Raw genomic sequence first — 20,198 nt, 5'->3', positions numbered from 1 at the left:
CCCCATGAATTGCAGCACGCCAGGCCTCCCTGACTATCACCAACTCCGGGAGTTCACTCAGATTCACGTCCATCAAGTTGGTAATGCCATCCAGCCATCTCATCTTCTGTCATCCCCTTTTCCTCCTGCCCCCAATCCCTCGCAGCATCAGAGTCTTTTCTAATAAGTCAACTCTTCGCATGAGGTGGCCAAAGTACTGGAGTTTCAGCTTTAGCATCATTCCTTCCAAAGAAATCCCAGGGCTGATCTCCTTTAGAATGGACTGGTTGGATCTCCTTGCAGTCCAAGGGACTCTCAAGAGTCTTCTCCAACACCACAGTTCAAAAGCATCAATTCTTTGGCGCTCAGCTTTCTTCGAAGTCCAACTCTCACATCCATACATGACTACTGGAAAAACCATAGCCTTAACTAGACGGACCTTTGTTGGCAAAGTAATGTCTCTGCTTTTGACTATGCTATCTATGTTGGTCATAACTTTCCTTCCAAGGAGTAAGCGTCTTTTAATTTCATAGTTGCAGTCACCATCTGCAGTGATTTTGGAGCCCCAAAAAATAAAGTCTGACACTGTTTCCACTGTTTCCCCATCTATTTCCCATGAAGTGATGGGACCAGATGCCATGATCTTAGTTTTCTGAATGTTGAGCTTTAAGTACTCCTAATTTTTTTTTCTTTTTTTGCAGAAAAGTCTCTGAAGTTATGTGTCACCAAGGAGATGCTCCTTCTTAGCATTACAACTGCTTATACAGGTAATGGAGTTAATTACAGTGTTGGTTTTCTGTAACTGTGTAATGACAGTAAGTGTTGAAAACAATAACTGTTACTTTCTCACAATTCTGTACATTGACGTGTCTCAGCGAAATGGTTTTTCTGATGGTCTCAGTTGGGGTCTCTTGTGGTTCTTTAAGTTATAGTGCTAAGGTTCTTTAAGTTATAGGGCTAAAACTTACAAGGTAGTTTCATTTGCACGTCTAAAGGGGTCTAATGCAAGCTGGATCTCACCTCTCTCCATGTCTCAGCATTTGCGTGACCCCTTCCCATGTTGGTGAAAGCAAATCACAGGGCCAACCTAAATACCACCTAGGGGAGGGTTCTGTACAAGGGATTGAAAAGCAGGAGGCTTGATTCATCTCAGCCAGTGATTTTAGGACAAAATGGAGCACTACAGAAAATAATCATGAGTAAATCTTTGCCAACATGAGTATGAATTAAGAAAATTTTCAATAAAACAGAATGAATTCTGTGGCTTCCAGTGATAATGTGATGTGGTAATAGGTGAAGTAGGCTTAGGTCTTAAGGAAATCTGTTTCCTTGTCAAAAGTTGCGCTGATATGTCAGTTATTACTTTTGCCTTTACAGTTAACCCTTGAACAGTGAAGGGATGGTTTAGGTGTGCTGACCTCCCCTGTGATCAGAAATCTTTGCGTGACTTCAGTCAGCCGTTTGTATCTGTGCTTCCTGGTCTGCACAGTCGACCAACTGTGGACCCTGTAGTACTACAGGGTCCTGCACAGTTCAAACTGGATTTGTTCAAGGTTCAACTCTCTGCGCCTCATAGGTATAGGTAGAAACATCTTATTTTTAGGTCAAAGGGTGGTGTCAGAACATCTTCAAAATTCAGGTAAGATTTTGTGACATTAAGGAACCAGGTCTTCTACTGATTTGCTCTAATTTTTTACCCAAATTTTAAAAATTTCTTTTCCTGGAAAACATGTTTAATTAAAACTTTTTCCTTTAAGCAAAAGTAGATAGTAGGTATTAGTCTTGCCACCATATGTTCCTGTTCCCTTGGAAAGCTATTAATAAGGATAATGAGTACTTTAGTGTCTCTGTTACAAGTTTATGTTAATTACGTCCTCTGTCCACCCCCTTTTTGTGCAGAGTGACTGTTTTAACATAAGGCTGTCTTTGCTTATTTGGGTTGTATGTTCTAATCTGAAATATGTGACAATTGCCATCTCGTGGCTAATTCCTTTTCATCAGTTATGTCACGTGGAGTAGCATTTCAGTCTGAGTGAATTTTGTTTTATACATGCATAGCTCAAATACTACAAAGACATGAAGACATGAAGAAAAAACCAGGAAAGGTAGACTGTGTTTTTTCAGTACAAAATCCAGTGCTTTGTTATCTGCAGTTGGTTTACTCTAAGGATGTAGAGACTTGAATGCAGAGAGCTGATTATGGGACTTGAGTATCTGGATTTTGGCACCCATGGCAGATACCGAAGGACAACTGTAATTTAAATCTGACTCTTTTCTAAAGGTCTGGAACTGACTTTCTTCTCTGGTGTATATGGAACCTGTATTGGCGCTATAAATAAATTTGGAACAGAAGAGAAAAGCCTCATTGGACTTTCTGGCATTTTCATCGGCATTGGAGAAATTTTAGGTTGGTTTAAAAAAAATTTGCATTAAATCAGTTTGTTACAGTTATAATGGAAATTTTAAGTATATTTCACTTCTCTGTCCTTGGATTTCTGTTTCTTTGCTTATTTTTATCCACATGGGTATGTCTGGTTTTTCTTTTATTATCACTGTTCTAAAACTAAATTATAAAACTTTTGCCAAGTAATTCAAGACAAAGCCATAAGTAAGAAAACAAAGATTTTTGCTTTTTGTTTCCTGGATTTTCCTCTTAAAATACTTAGGGAAGGTGTATTAGAATCCCTGAATTTCTTGTTCTCTGGATCTCTGACACCAGTTGTATGTCCAGCAGTACAGTTCAACTCTGACACTAACTCCTAGAGTTAGCAGCAGACCACACAGGTTCAAGGGTACAATCCTGCAAGGCCAGCCTCACTTCAGACGCCAGTCCAAGTCCTGAGTCCCCAGGCCATCTTCACTTCTGTCCAGCTTGGCTATACATTCAAGGATTCCTACAACACCCCTGGGAAATGCTGTGAAAGGAAAGTGAAAGTGAAGTTGCTCAGTCGTGTCCGACTCTTTGCAACCCCATGGACTATAGCATACAAGGCTCCTCTGTCCATGGGATTTTCCAGGCAAGGGTACTGGAGTGGGTTGCCATTTCCTTCTCCAGAGGGAAATGCTATACTTACTGTTAAAGTTTATTTAATAAAGGATGCAGATGAACAGCCAGATGAAGAGCTACTTAGGGCAAAGCCCAGAAGGACCCCTGGCGTAGGAACCTCCATCCCCTTGGAGTCTAGGATGTGGTACCCTCCCGACACATGATGGAGTCATCGCAGGAAGCTCTCCCAAACCTGTTGCGTGGGGATTTTTATGCACATCTCATCATGGTGGATTAAATCATGGCAGACTCGATCTCTAGCCCCTCTCCCCTCCCCTGAGATGGGGGGTGGAGCTGAACATTCTAGTTTTCTAATTAAGACTGGGTCCTGGCAACCAGCCTCCATCTTGACTAGAGCCACCCCCACAGTCCTTCAGGGGTCAGCATTAACTCAGGTGTGGTTGGAAGGGGTTAGTTAAGATAACTAGAGACACTCCTTTCACTGAGGAAATTCCTAGGGTTTCAGGAGCTCTGTGCCAGGAAGCGGGGAGAGGAGACAGGCTAAGACCACACCTCTGTTCTGCTTATGCCACAGTCACTCCTGCATTGGTGATCCACGCAGTGGTGGGTGCTGTGTAACGTGTGAGGAGCTTCCCAAAACTTTCCGTGCCTCCACTGTATGAACAAAGCATGGAGCTTATATTTTTGGGGAAGAACACATGCAATAAAAAATATCTGAAACTTAGAATGTCAAAATGATAAGCACTATAGAGAAAGGACGGAGAAGCAATGGCACCCCACTCCAGTACTCTTGCCTGGAAAATCCCATGGACGGAGGAGCCTGGTGGGCTACAGTCCATGGGGTCGATAAAGAGTCAGACGAGACTGAGCAACTTCACTTTCACTTTTCATTTTCATGCATTGGAGAAGGAAATGGCAACCCACTCCAGTGTTCTTGCCTGGAGAATCCCAGGGACAGGGGAGTCTGGTGGGCTGCCGTCTATGGGGTCGCACAGAGTCGGACACGACTGAAGTGACTTAGCAGCAGCATGGACAAAGGAGGGTGGGGGGTTGGTGTATTTTTTTGTTCCCTATAATTAATTTTAGAACATTTTCATTGCCTTTTTCCAGTCAACTGCTAATCTACTTCCTCTGTAGATTTATTCCGGGGACATCTCATGTGAATGGAATCATACAATCTGTATTTTTCTGTTGTCCCTGGCTTCTTTTACTTGACACAGTGTTTGCAGGGTTTTTTCATGGTGTAGCATGTATCAGTACTTCATTTCTTTTTTCTTTTTTACTTCATTCCTCTTTATTACCAAATAATATTTAGTCACGTGGATCTACCACATTTTTATTCATCCATTCATCGTGTCATGGACGTTTGGGTGGTTTTTGCTTTTTGCCCATTATGAATAATGCTGCTGTGAACACTAAACCTAGGACTGAAATCCCTGGGTCAGGTGATAACTCTGTGTTTGACTGATTTGTCTAATAACAGGTCCTATTTTCCTGTTCCTTTGCATGCCTGGTAATGTGGATACTAGCCATTGTGAACTTTACCTTGTTGGGTGTGGGATGACTTTTACATTGCTGTTCCTGTTCTTGAGCTTTGTTCTTGGATGCGGTTCATTTACTTGGAAACAGTGTGACTTTTTGAGTCTTGCTTTTAAAGTGTGTTGGATGGAACCAGAGTAGTGCTCAGAGGAGGGCTAATTATCTCTCTCCCCCAAGGGAAGACCCTTTCGTGAATACCCAGTGAATAATAATATTTCCGGTCTGGCTGGTGGGACCAGGTACTCTGCCCAGCCCAGGGTAGGGCACTAATGCCACTAATCCTTTTGGAAAGCTCTTTCTGATCTCTGCTACTCACATCCTGTGCTGATCAGCTTTCCTTTTTGATGCCCTGTTTTGGAAACTCAGGCACCTTGGTCTCCCCAGCCCCTGAGCTCTGTCTCCGTGACTCAGGGAGGCTGTGGGCTTCCTCCTGCCTTCCCTCCCCTTCTGCCCCTCTTCCCGGTCTCCTTCCCCTGTCCTCCCCGCTCTGCTTCCGCCCTCCCCCTTTCCGAAGCCCCCGGCCTCTCAGTCAGCTGGGGCAGGTGTGGGCCTCGCCTCATTTGTTCCCTGTCTGTCTGAGATCACTGCCCTTTGTCACCTGAGAATCTGTGTCTTCAAAACCGTTGTGCCATATTTTTGGTTTCTTTTTTTTTTTTAGACTGGGGGTAAATTCAGTTCCTGTTATTCTATCTTACCTAGAAGTCTGTCCTGATTTTTATAATTTCCTAAATTTATAATTTCAGGAAATTTATAAATTTCCTGATTTATATAATTTATAAATTGTTTCAACAGTTATTTCTTACTTTGTATATTCGTGCTTGCTTTCTTTATTTTATTAAATTCACTATTTGTCCATTTATTTTTTCAAAACTAAGTTTTTGATATGTTAACTTGGCCTTGGATTTTTTTGTTTGTTCATTGATCTTACAGGTGGAAGCCTCTTTGGCCTGCTGAGCAAGAATAATCGTTTTGGTAGGAATCCAGTTGTGCTGTTGGGCATCCTGGTGCATTTTATAGCTTTTTATTTAATATTCCTCAACATGCCTGGGGATGCCCCCATTGCTCCTGTTGAAGGCACTGACAGCAGCGCTTACATCAAACCCAGGTACAGTGGCGGCCCTTTTTCTAGTAAGTTAAGGAAGGGCAGGAGGTAAAGGATGGCTTGGAATTTAGAATGGAGCAGTTAGTCCTTTTCTGTAAGTCTGTTATAAGGTCATTTGTCATGTGTTAATGGAGCCAGAATGAGTTTGAATAGAAATCCATAGAGAATATCAAGTTATTTTTGTGATTGTTGGTTTTAACCTTTCTCCCCACTAAATCTTTTTCTTGATCTGTGAAGGATTGCGTAAGTGTCTGATTTGAATTTTTTATCTCTGCCTTTTGAGCATTGAAATCTCTAGACGTTTTTGGACTTCAGGGAAGAGCAGTGAGGAATGAGGGGTGATCTGTCTGCTGGGTCGGCCGCCCAGCCCTTTCACAGTGGTAATGGGAGTTTTGCGGGTGTCATTTTACTGCACTCAACCCTCAGATTCATTTTCAGCGTAGGCATTTATGTCTGGACCCACAAGCCAAGGGCAGCCCCATCCCAGACACACTGTTTGCTTCCCTGATGGTTAATAGACTAGAGTTCGCTAGACTGTGAAGGTGACAGCATTTGAGTATAAGTTCTTTGTAAATTCCATGTTTATTCATTCTTGTTTCATACACTTGTTTAAACTGGAGAGTAAAATGTTCTTGTGGGTGAGTTGCTGTTACATTTTAAACAACTCTAACAAATATTATTATTAATGCTCACTCTCAATTAATTTTATTTTAATCAGCAAAGAAATTGCCATCTTCTGCAGCTTCCTGTTGGGTCTTGGAGACAGCTGCTTCAATACTCAGCTGCTTAGTATTTTAGGTTTTCTCTATTCTGAAGACAGCGCCCCGGCTTTTGCCGTCTTTAAATTTGTGCAGGTAAATTCTTCTTTAAACTATGTTTAAAGGCGGGTCTTTTTGAAGTGCTGTAACTTCATTTTCTTAATGTTTCTTAAATAAAAGTCTAGGAGATCCTTTAAAAGGATTTCTGATCAGAATGAGGAGATAATAAGTACTGTGATCTTTTTTGTCCCATCACTTGTATAAGAGATTTTACATTCCGGCCTCTGCGGCTCAGACTTCTTTCAGTAGATACTAGAGTTCATGGTGTTCACAGGTAACAAGTGTGCTTCTCACTGTGCATGCACGTAATTTTATCACTCCAGTTTTTTGTTTTTGTTTTTGTTTTTTAACAAAATACTATTTTAAGTAGCAGACTGTAGCTTACTTGATTATTCCCAGCTCTCAGTGGGACTTGATGGTGCGTGTTTGTGAGCTAGTGACTAAGGAGGTGCCCTCTAGATGCAGAAAGAGCAGGGAGCAGTGACAAGAAGCCTTGGGTCCAAGCTGTGGGGTTCGTTGTGGAGTCGGCTGGGTCACGTGTGCATGTTTCATGATCTGTTTTGTCTTCTTTATTCTTAGTCCATTTGCGCAGCCGTGGCATTTTTCTACAGTAACTACCTTCTCCTTCATTGGCAACTCCTGGTCATGGTGATATTTGGGTTTTTTGGAACTGTCTCCTTCTTCACTGTGGAGTGGGAAGCTGCTGCCATTGTAGCCCGGGGCTCTGACTACCGAAGTATTTGAAGAAGGGTGCCAGTGAGAGGAGGCCGCCTCTTCAGACCCTCGGCTGAGCGGCAGGGCCGGGCAGAGGAGGCCGCTCTCATCTTCACCATACCTTGGAGGCTGTTAGGATGGAAACTCCGAGATCTAAGACTGCTAAATCTGCCAGAGTTGGTATTCAGGTTTACAAATATTGTTTAGAAACTAGTGAAATAAGGGAACTTGTCCTGTCAGTCATGATGTTCGAAGATGTTGTTTTTCAGTTCATCTGTCTCACGTTCCTTATGGTCATGTTGTAAATGTAAATGTTTTCTTCTGCCCCCCGTTCTCGTTGAGAGATCATGCTTTGATCGAAACTACTAGGCCATATGTGTATGAAGACTCGTATGTCGTGTGAAGACTCCTAGGTGTGTGGCTGTGTGTTACTATGTAGTAACAGGGAGCATGTGCCACCCCATGTGTGTCTGGGAATGACGTTTAAGTAAATCATGTAACACTGAAATGGAATCTTTGAAAAGATTTGCACATTTTTGATAATTTTTCTTGTAGTTCCTAGCAAGAGGGGTACTAATCAAGTATTATGAAATGAGGTAAAAATTGTCTTAAGTTTTAAAAATAGGAATCTTACATTTGTAAATGAACAGAAACACACTTAAGAAAAAAATACACATTTATTGATGGAGGCTTTTGCTAGTAATTTTTCTAGAGGATGCAGTGCATAAAAAACAAACAAACCCAGAACACGTGGTGAAGTCTAAGCTGTGGCGGCAGGCTGTTGTCACTAAGAAACACTGTTCCATACGCATGTCTGGGAATGGAGTGTAACTGTTTGGGGGAGATGTTTAGAATGGGAATGTTAACTTTAATCCATAAGAGCTTTAAACAGTTATTTTAATTGAGATAATTCAGAAATCATAAAATTCATCATTGTAAAGTATACAGTTTAGTGGCGTTTCAGTACATGCACAAGATTATATAGCTATCACTACTATCTTTTCCAGAAAGTTTTCATCACCCCGAAAGAACCCCCCGTGCCTACGGGTAGTCATTCGCCATTCTCTTGCCTGGCACCGGTGGTCAGTAATCCGTTTCTTGTCTCTGGATTTGTTTCTTCTGGATATTCCCTATCAATGGGAAAGCTCACTTTTAAAATTGAAAATTAACTGAACAAATCAAGAGTTTTATGGCAAAGTAGATTTAATCAAGAAGACAAACAATATTTTGCTTTCCATTATTTTTTAACACCTGCTTAGTAATTTTATGGAGTGTGAGTTTTAGACTTGATGGCAATTGCAGGGAATTGTGGTTAGCTGGAACCCTTAGAGAAATTGCATTTGTATGGAACACTGAACTCTTTTGCTCCAAGTTGTAAAATTGTGGTTTTCTTTCTTGAAGTTGAGATAAACTCAGTTGATAGTTGATTTTATATAAATTGTAAATGCTGTTTCAGAATTAATGCAAATGAATTTATTATCTCTTTAAGCACATTATTGTCTACTCAGATGTATTTGTTTTCTATCACTGTATGACAGATTACTCCAAAACTTAGCCATTTCCCTTGTGGTTCAGATACTAAAGAATCTGTCTGTAGTGCAGGAGACCTGCGTTTGATCCCTGTGTCGGGAAGATCCCCTGGAGAAGGGAATGGCTACCCACTCCAGTATTCTTACTTGGGAGAATTCCTGGACAGAGGAGCCTGGCAGGCTATAGTCCATGGGGTCACAAAGTCAGACGTGACTGAGCAACTAACAGTTTTTTTCACTAAGCACATTATAGTTTACCCAGATGTTTTTGTCTTCTATCTCCGAATGACATATTACCCCAAAACTCAACCACTTAAGACCTACGTATTCTCTCATAGTTTCTGCGGGTCTCGGTATGGCTGGACCAGGCCCTCCAGCCAGCCCAGGCTCTGTCACAAGGCTGCCACCAAGGCGTGACCCGGAGGAGGACCTGCTTCTCAGCTTAGTCTCATCCTTGGCAGGAGTTGGTTCCTCACAGGCTGTTGGACTAAGAGTCTTAGTTTCTCACGGCTGTCCTCATCAAAGAAAGCAAGTGAGAAAAGCCAGAGGGAAGTGCCAGCAAGTCATAAGTCACCGTCTTTTATCACTTAATCTCGGAAGTGACATCTCATCACTTTTGCTGTATTCTCCCTACTAGATGCAAGTTACTAGTTCCCGGCCACACTCACGGAAGGGGGTGGGGGTTACACCAGGGAGTGACTAGAACCAGGATCCCCAGGACCGTCTCGCAAGGCTGCCTGTCTCACGTTCAGCTGGGAACTGGGCCCTGCATTCCCGTGTTCCTCACTCTGCCAGGCTCGGGCTCCCTTTGCTTATGATAGGTCTGTAGAATTAGGCTGCAGAGGTTCAGTAGCCTCTGTTAATACTACTGAGTGCATTCTCCCAGGGCAGCCGCAGCCTCTTATCACAACTGGTAGGATTCCTGGTAACTGCTTTCACAAGGGAAAAGAGAGTGAGGGGAATGTGTCAGGAACACGACTTCTGGGCTGCCTCCCTCCTGTTGTTATGTGTGATGTTCTTCACCTTAAGTTCTGTACTCACATTTTGTGTTTGGGTGGGTTTCGTTTTGTTTTTTTACTCAGTCTTTATGTCTATAAATAGTGTTGGCCTTGGTGGGCTCTTTATTTGACTGATAACAGCTCGTTTGAATTTGTATCATTATTTGAATTTGAAATGTGGTATGAAATAAAGAATTTAATTTTTATGCTTGTTTTATGTACTCTGTCAAATAATTTATGCTTCTGGGTAAGTAAGTCTTCACTTTGTCTCACATGGGTGTGTGTGTGTAAGTATGAGTGTGCTGTTCTTTTGCTGCAGATTTCTGTATATTGAAATTTGGCTTAGCCCTGGAGCAACCTTAATTGAGTCACAACTGTTTTACTCTGGGTGAAGGCGTCCCCCACCCACCTCTTCTGCCCTAAACCCGAAGGTTTGAATACCTTAAAACCTAGGCTTTGGCTGTTTACACTGAGGCTTGCTTTCCTCTGGGAGTTAAGTTCTCAAAATACAAAAAAAAGTTGCCAATTAAAAAAATAAAGTGAGGACATAAGAGAAACTGAATCCTTGGTAGGAATGTAAAATGGTGCTGCCTTTATGGAAAACGTAACGTAGTTCCTAAAAAAGTCAAACTAGAATCACCGTCTGATCCACCAATTTCATGTTTGGGTATGTACCCCAAAGAATTGAAAACAGACTTGAGGAGGTATTTGTACAGTTATGCTTGTAGCAGCATTGTTCACAACGGCCAAAAGGTGAAAACAACCCAGGTCCATCAGTAGATGAATGGATAAACAGAGTGTGACCTATACATACAACAGTATGCTGCCTGCTGCTGCAATAGGGGGCTTCCCTGGTGACTCAGCAGTAAAAGAACGGCGACAAAAGGAGAAGGGGGCGGCAGAGGATGAGATGGTTAGATAGCATCACCAACTCAATGAACTTGAGCAAACCTGGGGAGATACGATCTGCTGGAGGAGGGCTTGGCAACCCACACCAGGATTCTTGCCTGGGAAATCCCATGAACAGAAGAGCCTGGCGGGCTACAGTCCATAGGCTTGCAAAGAGCTGTCTGTACATGACTGAAGCTACAGCACGCACGCATTGGGAGATAGTTGGGGGAGCCAGGCGGCGGCGGTCCATGGGGTTGCAAAGACTCGAACATGAGTTAGTGACTGAACAAGAACTGTAACAGGAGCAGAGCCGGTGCCCCAGAGGGCGGGGTCAGGGGTCCTGTTCAGTCAGCTTCGCCAGGGTCTCTGGGCCTTCCAGGCCCTCTGGTCTCAGGGTGGGCAAGTGTTCTGGGGGCCCAGGGAAAGGCTGAGGGCTGGGTCTCAAGAGCTCCAAGGCCCTCCTCATGGCCGCTTGCAGGCCAGGCCCAGGCCTTGAAGCAGCAGCAAAATCTTCCCCTCTCACCGTCTCCTAACAGCAGCAGCTAGCTGTCTCCACGGGTCACAGTCCAAGGAGGCCCCAGCAACTGGAATATGTGGACACGGTCATTAAGGTAAGAGCTTCATGGAATTCCCTGCGGGGCCAGTGGTTAGGACTCAGCACATTCACTGTCGCGGCCCAGGTTCAATCCGTGGTTAGGGAACTAAATTGCTGTAAGCCTCAAGGTGTGGCAAAAAAAAAAAAAACACTAAAATTGTGCGGCCCTGCATGATATGTCTCAGGCGACCCCAGGACTACTTGTAAATTGGGAGGTTTGCTAGCAGGAATCAGGGGTACTCTCAGGGTTTATTACAGTGACCTCGTAAGCCAGGTCATCAGGGACAAAGACCCTGTGGGGAGTCTAGAAGAATCCAGGTACAAGCTTTCTTAGGCTTTCTCTCTCCCTTCCCTGAAGGTCACCCAGAGCTTCCTCTTGCCCCTTTGCCCCTGCATCAAAGATGTAGCAGCATGTGCGATGTTTCTGACCAGGAAAGCCTGCTAGAGACGCACCCAAGGGTTTTACAGGGGCTGGTTGCAGGCAGCCTCTGCCTGGCATTTGCCAGGATTTTAGACTTGAGGAGAGAAAGCAGGTGTTTGTTTAGCATAAACCACATTGTTCGGGACTTCCCGGGTGGCGCCATAATAAAGACTCCATCTGTGATGCGGGAGACTTAGGTGGAATCTCTGGGTTGGGGAGATCTCCTGGAGGAAGAAATGGCAGCCCATTCCAGTATTCTTGCCTGGAGAATTCTGTTGACAGACGAACCTGGTGGTAGTCCATGGGGTTGCAAAGAGTCGGACACAACTGAGCGACTAACACTTTTCACGTGTATAATTGAATCACTTTGCTATACAACAGAAACTCACGCAACATTGTAAATCAGCTATATTTCAAAAACATTTTTTTGATTAAAAAAGTTAATTAGGGACTTCCTTGGCAGTCCAGTGGTTAGGAATCCGTGCTCCCACTGCAGATAGCACAGGTTCCATCCCTGGTTGGGGAACTAAGACCCCTCAGGCTGCAAGGTGCAGCCAAAAAAAAAAGTTAATGTCTAATTACATAATTAGCCAAGATGTCTCATTAACATAAATACTTGGGCTTGTTTCATTGGTACTTTTGGTTTGGTTTTCAGCAAGTAAAACATGGTTAAACAACTCCTTACAACTCAACTCATACCACTTAAGAAAAAAATTGTATTTTCTAGAAGATAAGGACACATAGTCCATGAAAATGGTCTGACTCTTGAAATTTTGTGTGATTCTTTTGGCTTGTTTCTTTATAAACTTTTTATTTTATTCAATTGTAAAAAGGTAGATTTCTCCCCCAGCCCCACTCCCATTGCTTTTGGAATCTTAGTTCCCTGACCAGGGATTGAACCTGGGCCCCAGTAGTGAAAGCCCTGAGTCCTAATCACTGAACCACCAGGGAATTCCTGACTTTATGTTATTTTCATTTTCAGTTTTTGTTCTTTTAAAGCAGACTTCATTTTTTAGAGCAATTTTGAATTCACAGCAACATGAAGGGAAAGGTTCAGAGATTTTTCTTATCAACGTGCCCCACCAAAGTGGTACATTTATTGCAATTAATGATCCTATATTGACACCTTGTCATCACCCAGAGTCCTTAGCTTCGGGACCTCCCTGGTGGTCCAGTGGCTAAGACTTCAGGCTCCCCATGCAGGGGGCCCAGTTCCATCTCTGGTCAGGGAACTAGATCCCACATGCGCCACTAAGACCTGGCACAGTGAAAAAATAAATATTTTTTTAAAGTCCTTAGTTTACATTAGGATTCACTTCAGTGTTGTACGTTCTGTGAGTTTAGACAAATGTATAATGACTAGTATCCCCCGTTATAGTATCCATCATATAGTGTAGTTTGACCGCCCTAAAATTCCTGAGTTCTTCCTGTTCTTCCCTCCCTCCCCCAGAAACCACTGACTTTTTTTTTTTTTACTGTGTCTATAGTTTTGCCTTTTCCAGAATGTCATATAGTTGGAATCATACAGTATGTAACCTTTTCCAGATTGGCATCTTACATTTAGTAATACGTATTAAGTTTCCAACATGTCTTTTCATGGCTTGATAGCTCATTTCTTCTTAGCACTGAATACTATTCCATTGTCTGGATTGTTAAAAAACAAGACATCAAGCCCAAATAGAGTGGCTTATGGTAAGTTCCACGTCCCCAAACGGAGACTTAATTTCAGTTTCAGCTCTCCCAGAAATGGAATCTTAAACGAGTCAATCAGGAATTGCCTGACCAATACTAGTTAGGTAATCTGCCTGATATTGACCCCTGCCACCCGCTAAAGAAAAATAAGCTGTCAATAACCGATTTGCTTTTTGGCCTAGTATAACTTCCTTGTTCCTACTTCCTCTTTCTCTCTCTCTTTTTTTTTTGGCTGCGTTGTGCAGCTTGTGGGATCTTAGTTCCCTGACCAGGATTGAACCCGTGCCCTGTGCAGTGAAAATGTGGCATTCTAACCACGGGACCGCCAGGGAATGCCCAAGTCCTTCATTTTGTAAAGCTCCTCAGACCTCCTTTCTATCTGCTAGATTTGCATGCTGCCTGTTTCAAACCAGTGTTTGCTCAAACACTTAAAAATGTTTACATGCTTTGGTTTACCTTTTAACAGGATGTACACAGTTTATTCACTTACCAACTGAAGGACATCTTGGTTGCTTCAGGTTTTGACAAGAATAAAGCTACTCTAACCATCTGTGTGCAGGGTTTTGTGTGGACATACGTTTCAACTGTCTTGGACAAGCACCAAAAGAGCACAATTGCAGCATTGTATTATGGTAAAGAGGATGCTTAGTTTTGCAAGAAACTACCAAACCATCTTCCAAAGCAGTCGTACCGTTTGCCTTCGTCCCAGCAATGAATGAGAGGCTCCTCTTGCTCTGAATCCTCGCCAGCATTTGCTGCTGTCAGTGTTCCAGATTCTGGTCGTTTTCATAGGTGTGCAGTGGGATCTCACTGTTTTCAGTTGGGTCAACAAAAATGGCTTCCCTTGGTGCTCAGATAGTAAAGAATCTATCTGCAATGCAGGAGACCCCAATCAGGAAGATCCCCTGGAGAAGGAGACAGCAACCCACTGTAGTATTCTTGCCTGGAGAATGCCATGAACAGAGGAACCTGCTGGGCTACAGTCCATGGGGTTGCAAAGAGTCAGATACAACTGCAAAGAGTCAGACACAAACTTTCACTTCTTCACTTTCAACAAAAATCAGTCCATAAGAAAGAAAATGGAAATGTTTATTTAAGCCAAATTTGAGGATTTTATAAAACCCGAGAGAGCATCTCAGAAAGCTCTGAGAATAGTTCTGCCCATTAGAAGTCAAGACACAGGTATATGAGTTGTTTTTTTTTTCCAGACACAAAGGGCTGTAGTTCAAATGATGTATTAATGACAGCCTACACAATCCAGATCTGAGTGTCATCAGATCATGATGGCTTCCTGTGGCATTTTATAAGATAAAGAAGGAATGTTGTCTTCTAAGGAATTGCCTTGTTGATGCTAGGAGAGTGCTGCTCTTTTGAATTGAGCAAGTACTCCTGCTGCTGGGGGAGGCTTGGTTGACGCCCAGTGCAGATGCACAATGCACAGGAGCGGGGAGAGAGGAGGTTCAAGGGCAGAGGAAATTTTTCATGTTTAAATTTTCCTGGTTCTGCCATAAAATATGAATTTTACTTTGCAGTTGCTTTTCCTTGATGACATAAAATGTGGAACATCTTCTTAGGTGCCTGTTTTCCACTTGTATATCTTCACTGGTGAGATGTCTGTTAAATTCCTGTTCTTTTTATATTTTGGATAGTAGTCCTTTATCAGATGTTGAGCTGCATGGTATATGGGATCTTAGTTACCTGACCAGGGATCAAACCTGTGGCCCCCTGCGTAGGAAGTGCAGAGTTTTATCCACTGGACTACCAGGGAAGTCCCTATCAGGTATATCTTTATATTTTCTCCCCGCTCATGGCTTATCTTCTCACTCTCTTGAGAGTTATTTCTTTTTGTTGGTCCATAATACACTAAATTTTAATTACTGGGAAGCACATTTTTGTTGATCTGGTAACTCAACAAACTATGTTTCACAGTGGCTTTCAAACTGAGAGTGTTTTCAACTTTGTGCACAAATGGTCTGAAGATGCCATCACCTCTTCCCTGGTGCATTTGGTTGTGACTGGTTGGTTTCCTGAACTGCTATTAAATCTAGAAGGTTTGATGTATTTATCGTGAGTAGTTTTGCCCTAACTCTGTGTGAGCTGAGATGGATAATTTTAAGGAAAAACTGACTGCTGTTTTATAGACATCAGATCCACAAGAGGCTCATTTAGGTATTTCTTTCTAACTTCAATTCATTGGTCCTCCTTTCTTATTTTCTTCCCTAAATGTTGTCAAATATATCCCAATTCTTCAGTCTTCTTTGTTTATATTCTAAGTCTGTTTGACTTTTTAAAAAAATGATTTTATTCTATTTCACATTTTAAAAAGGATCTTTGGGGATAATTGTCACATGAACTGAAAAGCAGTCTTTGGATGAGTCATCCCACAGACCCCGGGAGGGAAGAAGCAGATTTGTTTTTTCTCTACTTATTTTGTGTGGTTACCACTATTTGAACAAAAGAGGAGGTAGCAAATGTTTTCAGTTCACGTGCTGGGGAAGGAGATTATTGGTTAGATGGTGCTTTCAGAGGGAGCCCTGCCGGGGGTCTGGGTTTGATCTCTGCAAGGCAGCAAGACAAAAACTGTAAATGCAGGTACAAAGTTCATTACTAGAGATATAGCACAACAACATGCGAGAGAGCACACAGAAAAAGAGTTTGTTTAGTTAAGATAGAAGCAATGTAGAGATGGACACCCAGAGAGAAGGTGTGGGTGTCCCGCTTAGGGAGGAGGAGCACAGAAAAGTATCAGGCAAGTCATTTTTATAGGGCAGTTCTTCCAGGCCTTTGTTTACCTTTAGCCAATTATCTGGTTTATTTTTCCACACCTGACCTACCCTGGGGCCCATCCCTGGGTGCGCACACACCTATCAGCCAAGATGGTACCCTAAGTGAAGGCTGCTGGGAGGAGCAAGACTCATTATGGCCTGGCGTTATGTCCTGACTTTTGACCCACAAGGAGCCTTTCTGCACATGTGTAGTGTCTCCCTTCTTCCAAAAAGGGGGGAAGTGGAGATCCCTTAATCTTTTACTCAAACAGGGTTTTGCCCCCTCTTTGTCCTTACCCGTGACTATTGTCACAAAAGGTGTGCAGGGTCTGGCTACTCACCGCTCAAAAGCCAATAAACAGGCCAGGCTGGTGGAAAGGAAAGTTAGCTTTATTTCAGACCCCGGCAACTGCAAGGGGCGGGGGCGTAGGGGGCAGCGGGGGGGGCTGTAGGTGGACGTGTGTCCAAAGGCCTACTCCTCCTCACTGGCAACGAGTGGGGCAAGAGCGTGTCTGGACAGAAAGAGGGGTTACGTGTAGAAACAGCACAGTCAGCTCTGACAGTCACCTTCAAATTGGTCATCGGTGCTCTGACCAGAGTCATCTTGATTGTTTTAGGTACAGTTAATCTTCAGTTCCAGGGTCAGTTTGTTTTCCGTTACTTTGAGGCCAATTCTTGGAATTGTGGCAGTTGTATGTCACGGCTATAGCCTGGTCATCATATAGTTAACTTCTTCCGCCTGGTGAGGGTTTCACTATGAGACAGCTCGCAGGATATGGTTCAGAATACTATCTATAACCCTTGAGAAGGCACTAAATCCCCTTGACGATGCATAATGACCACATTATTATTATTTGGTTTCCTTTGTTTCTGCACTTCTCAGTTCTCTGATTAAACTTATTCTTTGGCTAAAGTTGTCCACAGACAAAAGGCAGACAAGAGACCTGTGGGGGTGGGGTGGGGGGGTCAGGCACCGCACGGTCCCGCTCTGTTTCACTATTTTGACTGTTGCCACGACTATTACCTTAAGGTGTTTACAAGCGACAAAGACTGGCTATCTACCCTGCTTCTGTTGTTATCTCCATTTCGGAGGGCAAAGGGAGGCTGATTGTGAATGCCTTAATGGGGGCCTATCTATCTCTTGTCCCAGGAAATGCAAACAGTTGTTAAGTATCCAGCCTGAAGCCCACGTCTTTGTGCCCCAAGAAAGAGAAACAGGAGGCCAGTTGTAAGTGTCTAACCTGGAGCCCACCGCTCTCCTGCCTCATACTGGGTCTCCTCCTGCAGGAACACCTGTAGCTACGCCTTGGGTGCCTGCTTCTGTGGGGAAATGCCTTGTTTTGTGTCCGAAACTTAAGACTGCAGGTCATCCCTGTGGCAGCAGCAAACTTCTGTTGCCCGAAAACCAGGTTTATCTCTTGGTTGTTGAGCCAAAAGACACAAGCAAGCCAAACAGTAGGAGAAGGAAGGATTTATTGTTTGCAACAAGTAAGGAGAACACCAGGGATATTTCCTGAAGCTGTTTTTCTCTGAACAGCAAAATCTGCGAACCTTTCAGCTAAGGGTGCGTGCTATTCATGAAGGGGCTGGAGAATTCAGCCTAGAATTGGGGCAAAAGTCAACAGAGTCCAAGCTTTAGCTGATTGAAGTCACGAGGATCAGAAAAAGGTCAACATCATCATTGCTTAGATTCCTATCAGTCTGGGATCTGATCATATAGTTACCTTCCTCCGCCTGACCGGGGGCCTTAGGTCTTGCAGGATTCAAAGACGCATGTCGGATGGTGATGTATATCCCTTGAGGAGGAACTGGGACTCTGTTTTATGCTGAGCTATTGTTTCCTGACTGCTTTTCCTTTGTCCGTGCATTTCCTCACTTCCCTAATTAGTAATTTCTTGAATTTGCTCTTTGGAATTCGAGGAGGCCCAGGAGACTAAAGCCTTTTTCTACAAACAAGAAAGGCCTTTGTACCCAGAAGGCCTCATCGGGTCCTGCTCCACTTCCCTTTCACTTAGTGACTGAAAAAAAAAAAAAAAGCACAACCTAAATTTTATTTTTCGTACAACCTAAAAATTGAGAATCATGTTTTATTTGGTGGACAAACCTAGTCAGTGTATTAAAAGGCAGCGATATCCGAAGATTTTAGAACTCTGCCAGGAATCCAGGGCAAAGGCCAGATAGATATATTTTTTATTATACCACAGTAATGCATCGTATTAATAGGATAAAGAACAAAGCTACGCGACCATTCACATTGCAGAAAAAGCCCTTGACAAAACCCAACACCATTCATACTTAAAAACAAACAAAAAATAAACACCTCTCATTAAGGTAAGAATAGAGAACTTCGGTATAAATGGAGCATTTATGCACAAGCCCATAGCTAATACATTTGGTGTGAAAAAATGAATGTTCTTTTCCTCAGATCAGGAGAAAAAGAGAGGCAAAAATGTAGGGCTTCCCTGGTGACACAGTGGATAAGAATCCGCCTGCCAATGAAGGGGACACGGGTCGGATCCCTGACCCAAGAAGATCCCACATACCTTGGAGCAACTAAGCCCTTGCAGCACAATGACGGAGCTGCGTGCGGCGACAAGAGAGGCCACCACGATGAGAAGCCCACACGCTGCAACTAAGAGGAGCCCCCACTCGCCACAACCGGAGAAAGCCCGAGACAAGCAATAAAGACCTAGCAAAGTCATAAATAAACGAATAAACAAAAAGGCGAAGAATACACTTCTGCAGTAAGACCAAAAAAAAAGTCATCTAGATTGATAAAAAACGAAACTGTCAATCAGTGATGAGTTACTCTTGACTGTAAATACACACACACAAACCTACTAGAACTAATGCGTTACGCAGAGCCCAAGACACAAGCTCAACACCCAGAAATCGATTGTTTCTATATACTAATACTGCTGCTGCTAAGTCGCTTCAGTCGTGTCTGACTCTGTGTGACCCCAAAGACGGCAGCCCACAAGGCTCCACCGTCCCTGGGATTCTCCAGGCAAGAACACTGGAGTGGGTTGCCATTTCCTTCTCCAATGCATGAAAGTGAAAAGTGAAAGTGAAGTCGCTCAGTCGTGTCCGACTCTTCGAACCCCATGGACTGCAGCGCACCAGGCTCCTCCGTCCGTGGGATTTTCCAGGCAAGAGTACTGGAGTGGGGTGCCATTGCCTTCTCCATACTAATACTGAGCAATCTGCAAATAAAATTAATGCATTTCTCATCACAATAGGAATAAAATACTTAGTAATAAATATAACCCCCAAATGCAATTTTTGTTTTCTGGAAACCACAAAGCGTTGCAGAGAAAAATTAAGGCTGTAAGTAACTGGAGCAAAGTTCCACAGTCATGGATTGGAAGACTCGATATTTTTAAGATGGCAGTTCTCACCTCATTGATGATAAATTCAATGCAATCTCTATCAAAATCCCAGGTAGATTTGTGTGTGTGTGTGTGTGTGTGTGTGTGTGTGAATCGACAAGTTGACTTTAAAATTTATAGAGAAATGCAAAGGACCTGGAATTGGCAAAACAGATTTTTGGAAAAGAAAAAGCTGGGACTTCCCCTGGTGGTCCACTCAGAAAAACTGCAGTTAGGGTTCAGGCCAGCTCAGCCAAGTTCAGGTGTGGGCCGCATGCTCTCCCTTGAATTCTGTGTGGGTCCGGGGCTGGAGCCACTTCTGTTGTCTGTGCTTTTTTGTTTTGGCCGTGCCTAGTTGCTCAGTCGCTCAGTCGTGTCCGACTCTGCGACCCCATGGACTGCAGCACGCCAGGCTGCCCTGTCCTTCGCCATCTCCTGGGGTTTGCTCAAACTCATATCCAACGAGTCGGTGATGCCATCCAACCATCTCATCCTCTGTCGTCCCCTTCTCCTCCTCCCTTCAATCTTTCCCAGCATCAGGGTCTTTTCCAATGAGCTAGCTCTTTTTCATCAGGTGTCCAAAGTGTTGGAACTTCAGCATCACTCCTTCCAATGAATATTCAGGGTTGATTTCCTTTAGGATGGACTGGTTGGATCTCCTTGCAGTCCAAGGGACTCTCAAGAGTCTTCTCCAGCACCACAGTTTAAAAGCATCAGTTCTTCGGTGGGATCTTATTTCCTGACCAGGGATTGAACCATGTCCCTTGCATTGGAAGCATG

General features: G+C 43.4%; 1 protein-coding gene across 3 annotated transcripts in view; it reads left to right on the top strand.

Annotated features, from left to right (window-relative positions):
* Positions 1 to 9,901, top strand: part of MFSD11 (major facilitator superfamily domain containing 11) — a 28,341-nt gene extending 18,440 nt beyond the window's left edge. For 2 of the 3 annotated variants that reach the window (NM_001427883.1, NM_001427884.1), the window contains 5 exons: positions 681 to 746; positions 2,261 to 2,386; positions 5,456 to 5,630; positions 6,346 to 6,481; positions 7,025 to 9,901. In NM_001427883.1, coding sequence (NP_001414812.1) covers positions 681 to 746; positions 2,261 to 2,386; positions 5,456 to 5,630; positions 6,346 to 6,481; positions 7,025 to 7,189 — 668 coding nt within the window. In that variant the 3' untranslated portion in view covers positions 7,190 to 9,901. 3 annotated transcript variants of the gene reach the window in all.
* The last annotated feature ends 10,297 nt before the right edge of the window (positions 9,902 to 20,198 follow it).

This window comes from Bos taurus, chromosome 19 (genome assembly GCF_002263795.3).
Source record: "Bos taurus isolate L1 Dominette 01449 registration number 42190680 breed Hereford chromosome 19, ARS-UCD2.0, whole genome shotgun sequence".
Taxonomy (NCBI): domain Eukaryota; kingdom Metazoa; phylum Chordata; class Mammalia; order Artiodactyla; family Bovidae; genus Bos; species Bos taurus.
Note: the sequence above shows the minus strand (reverse complement) of the source record. Positions and strands in the feature narration are given on the sequence as shown.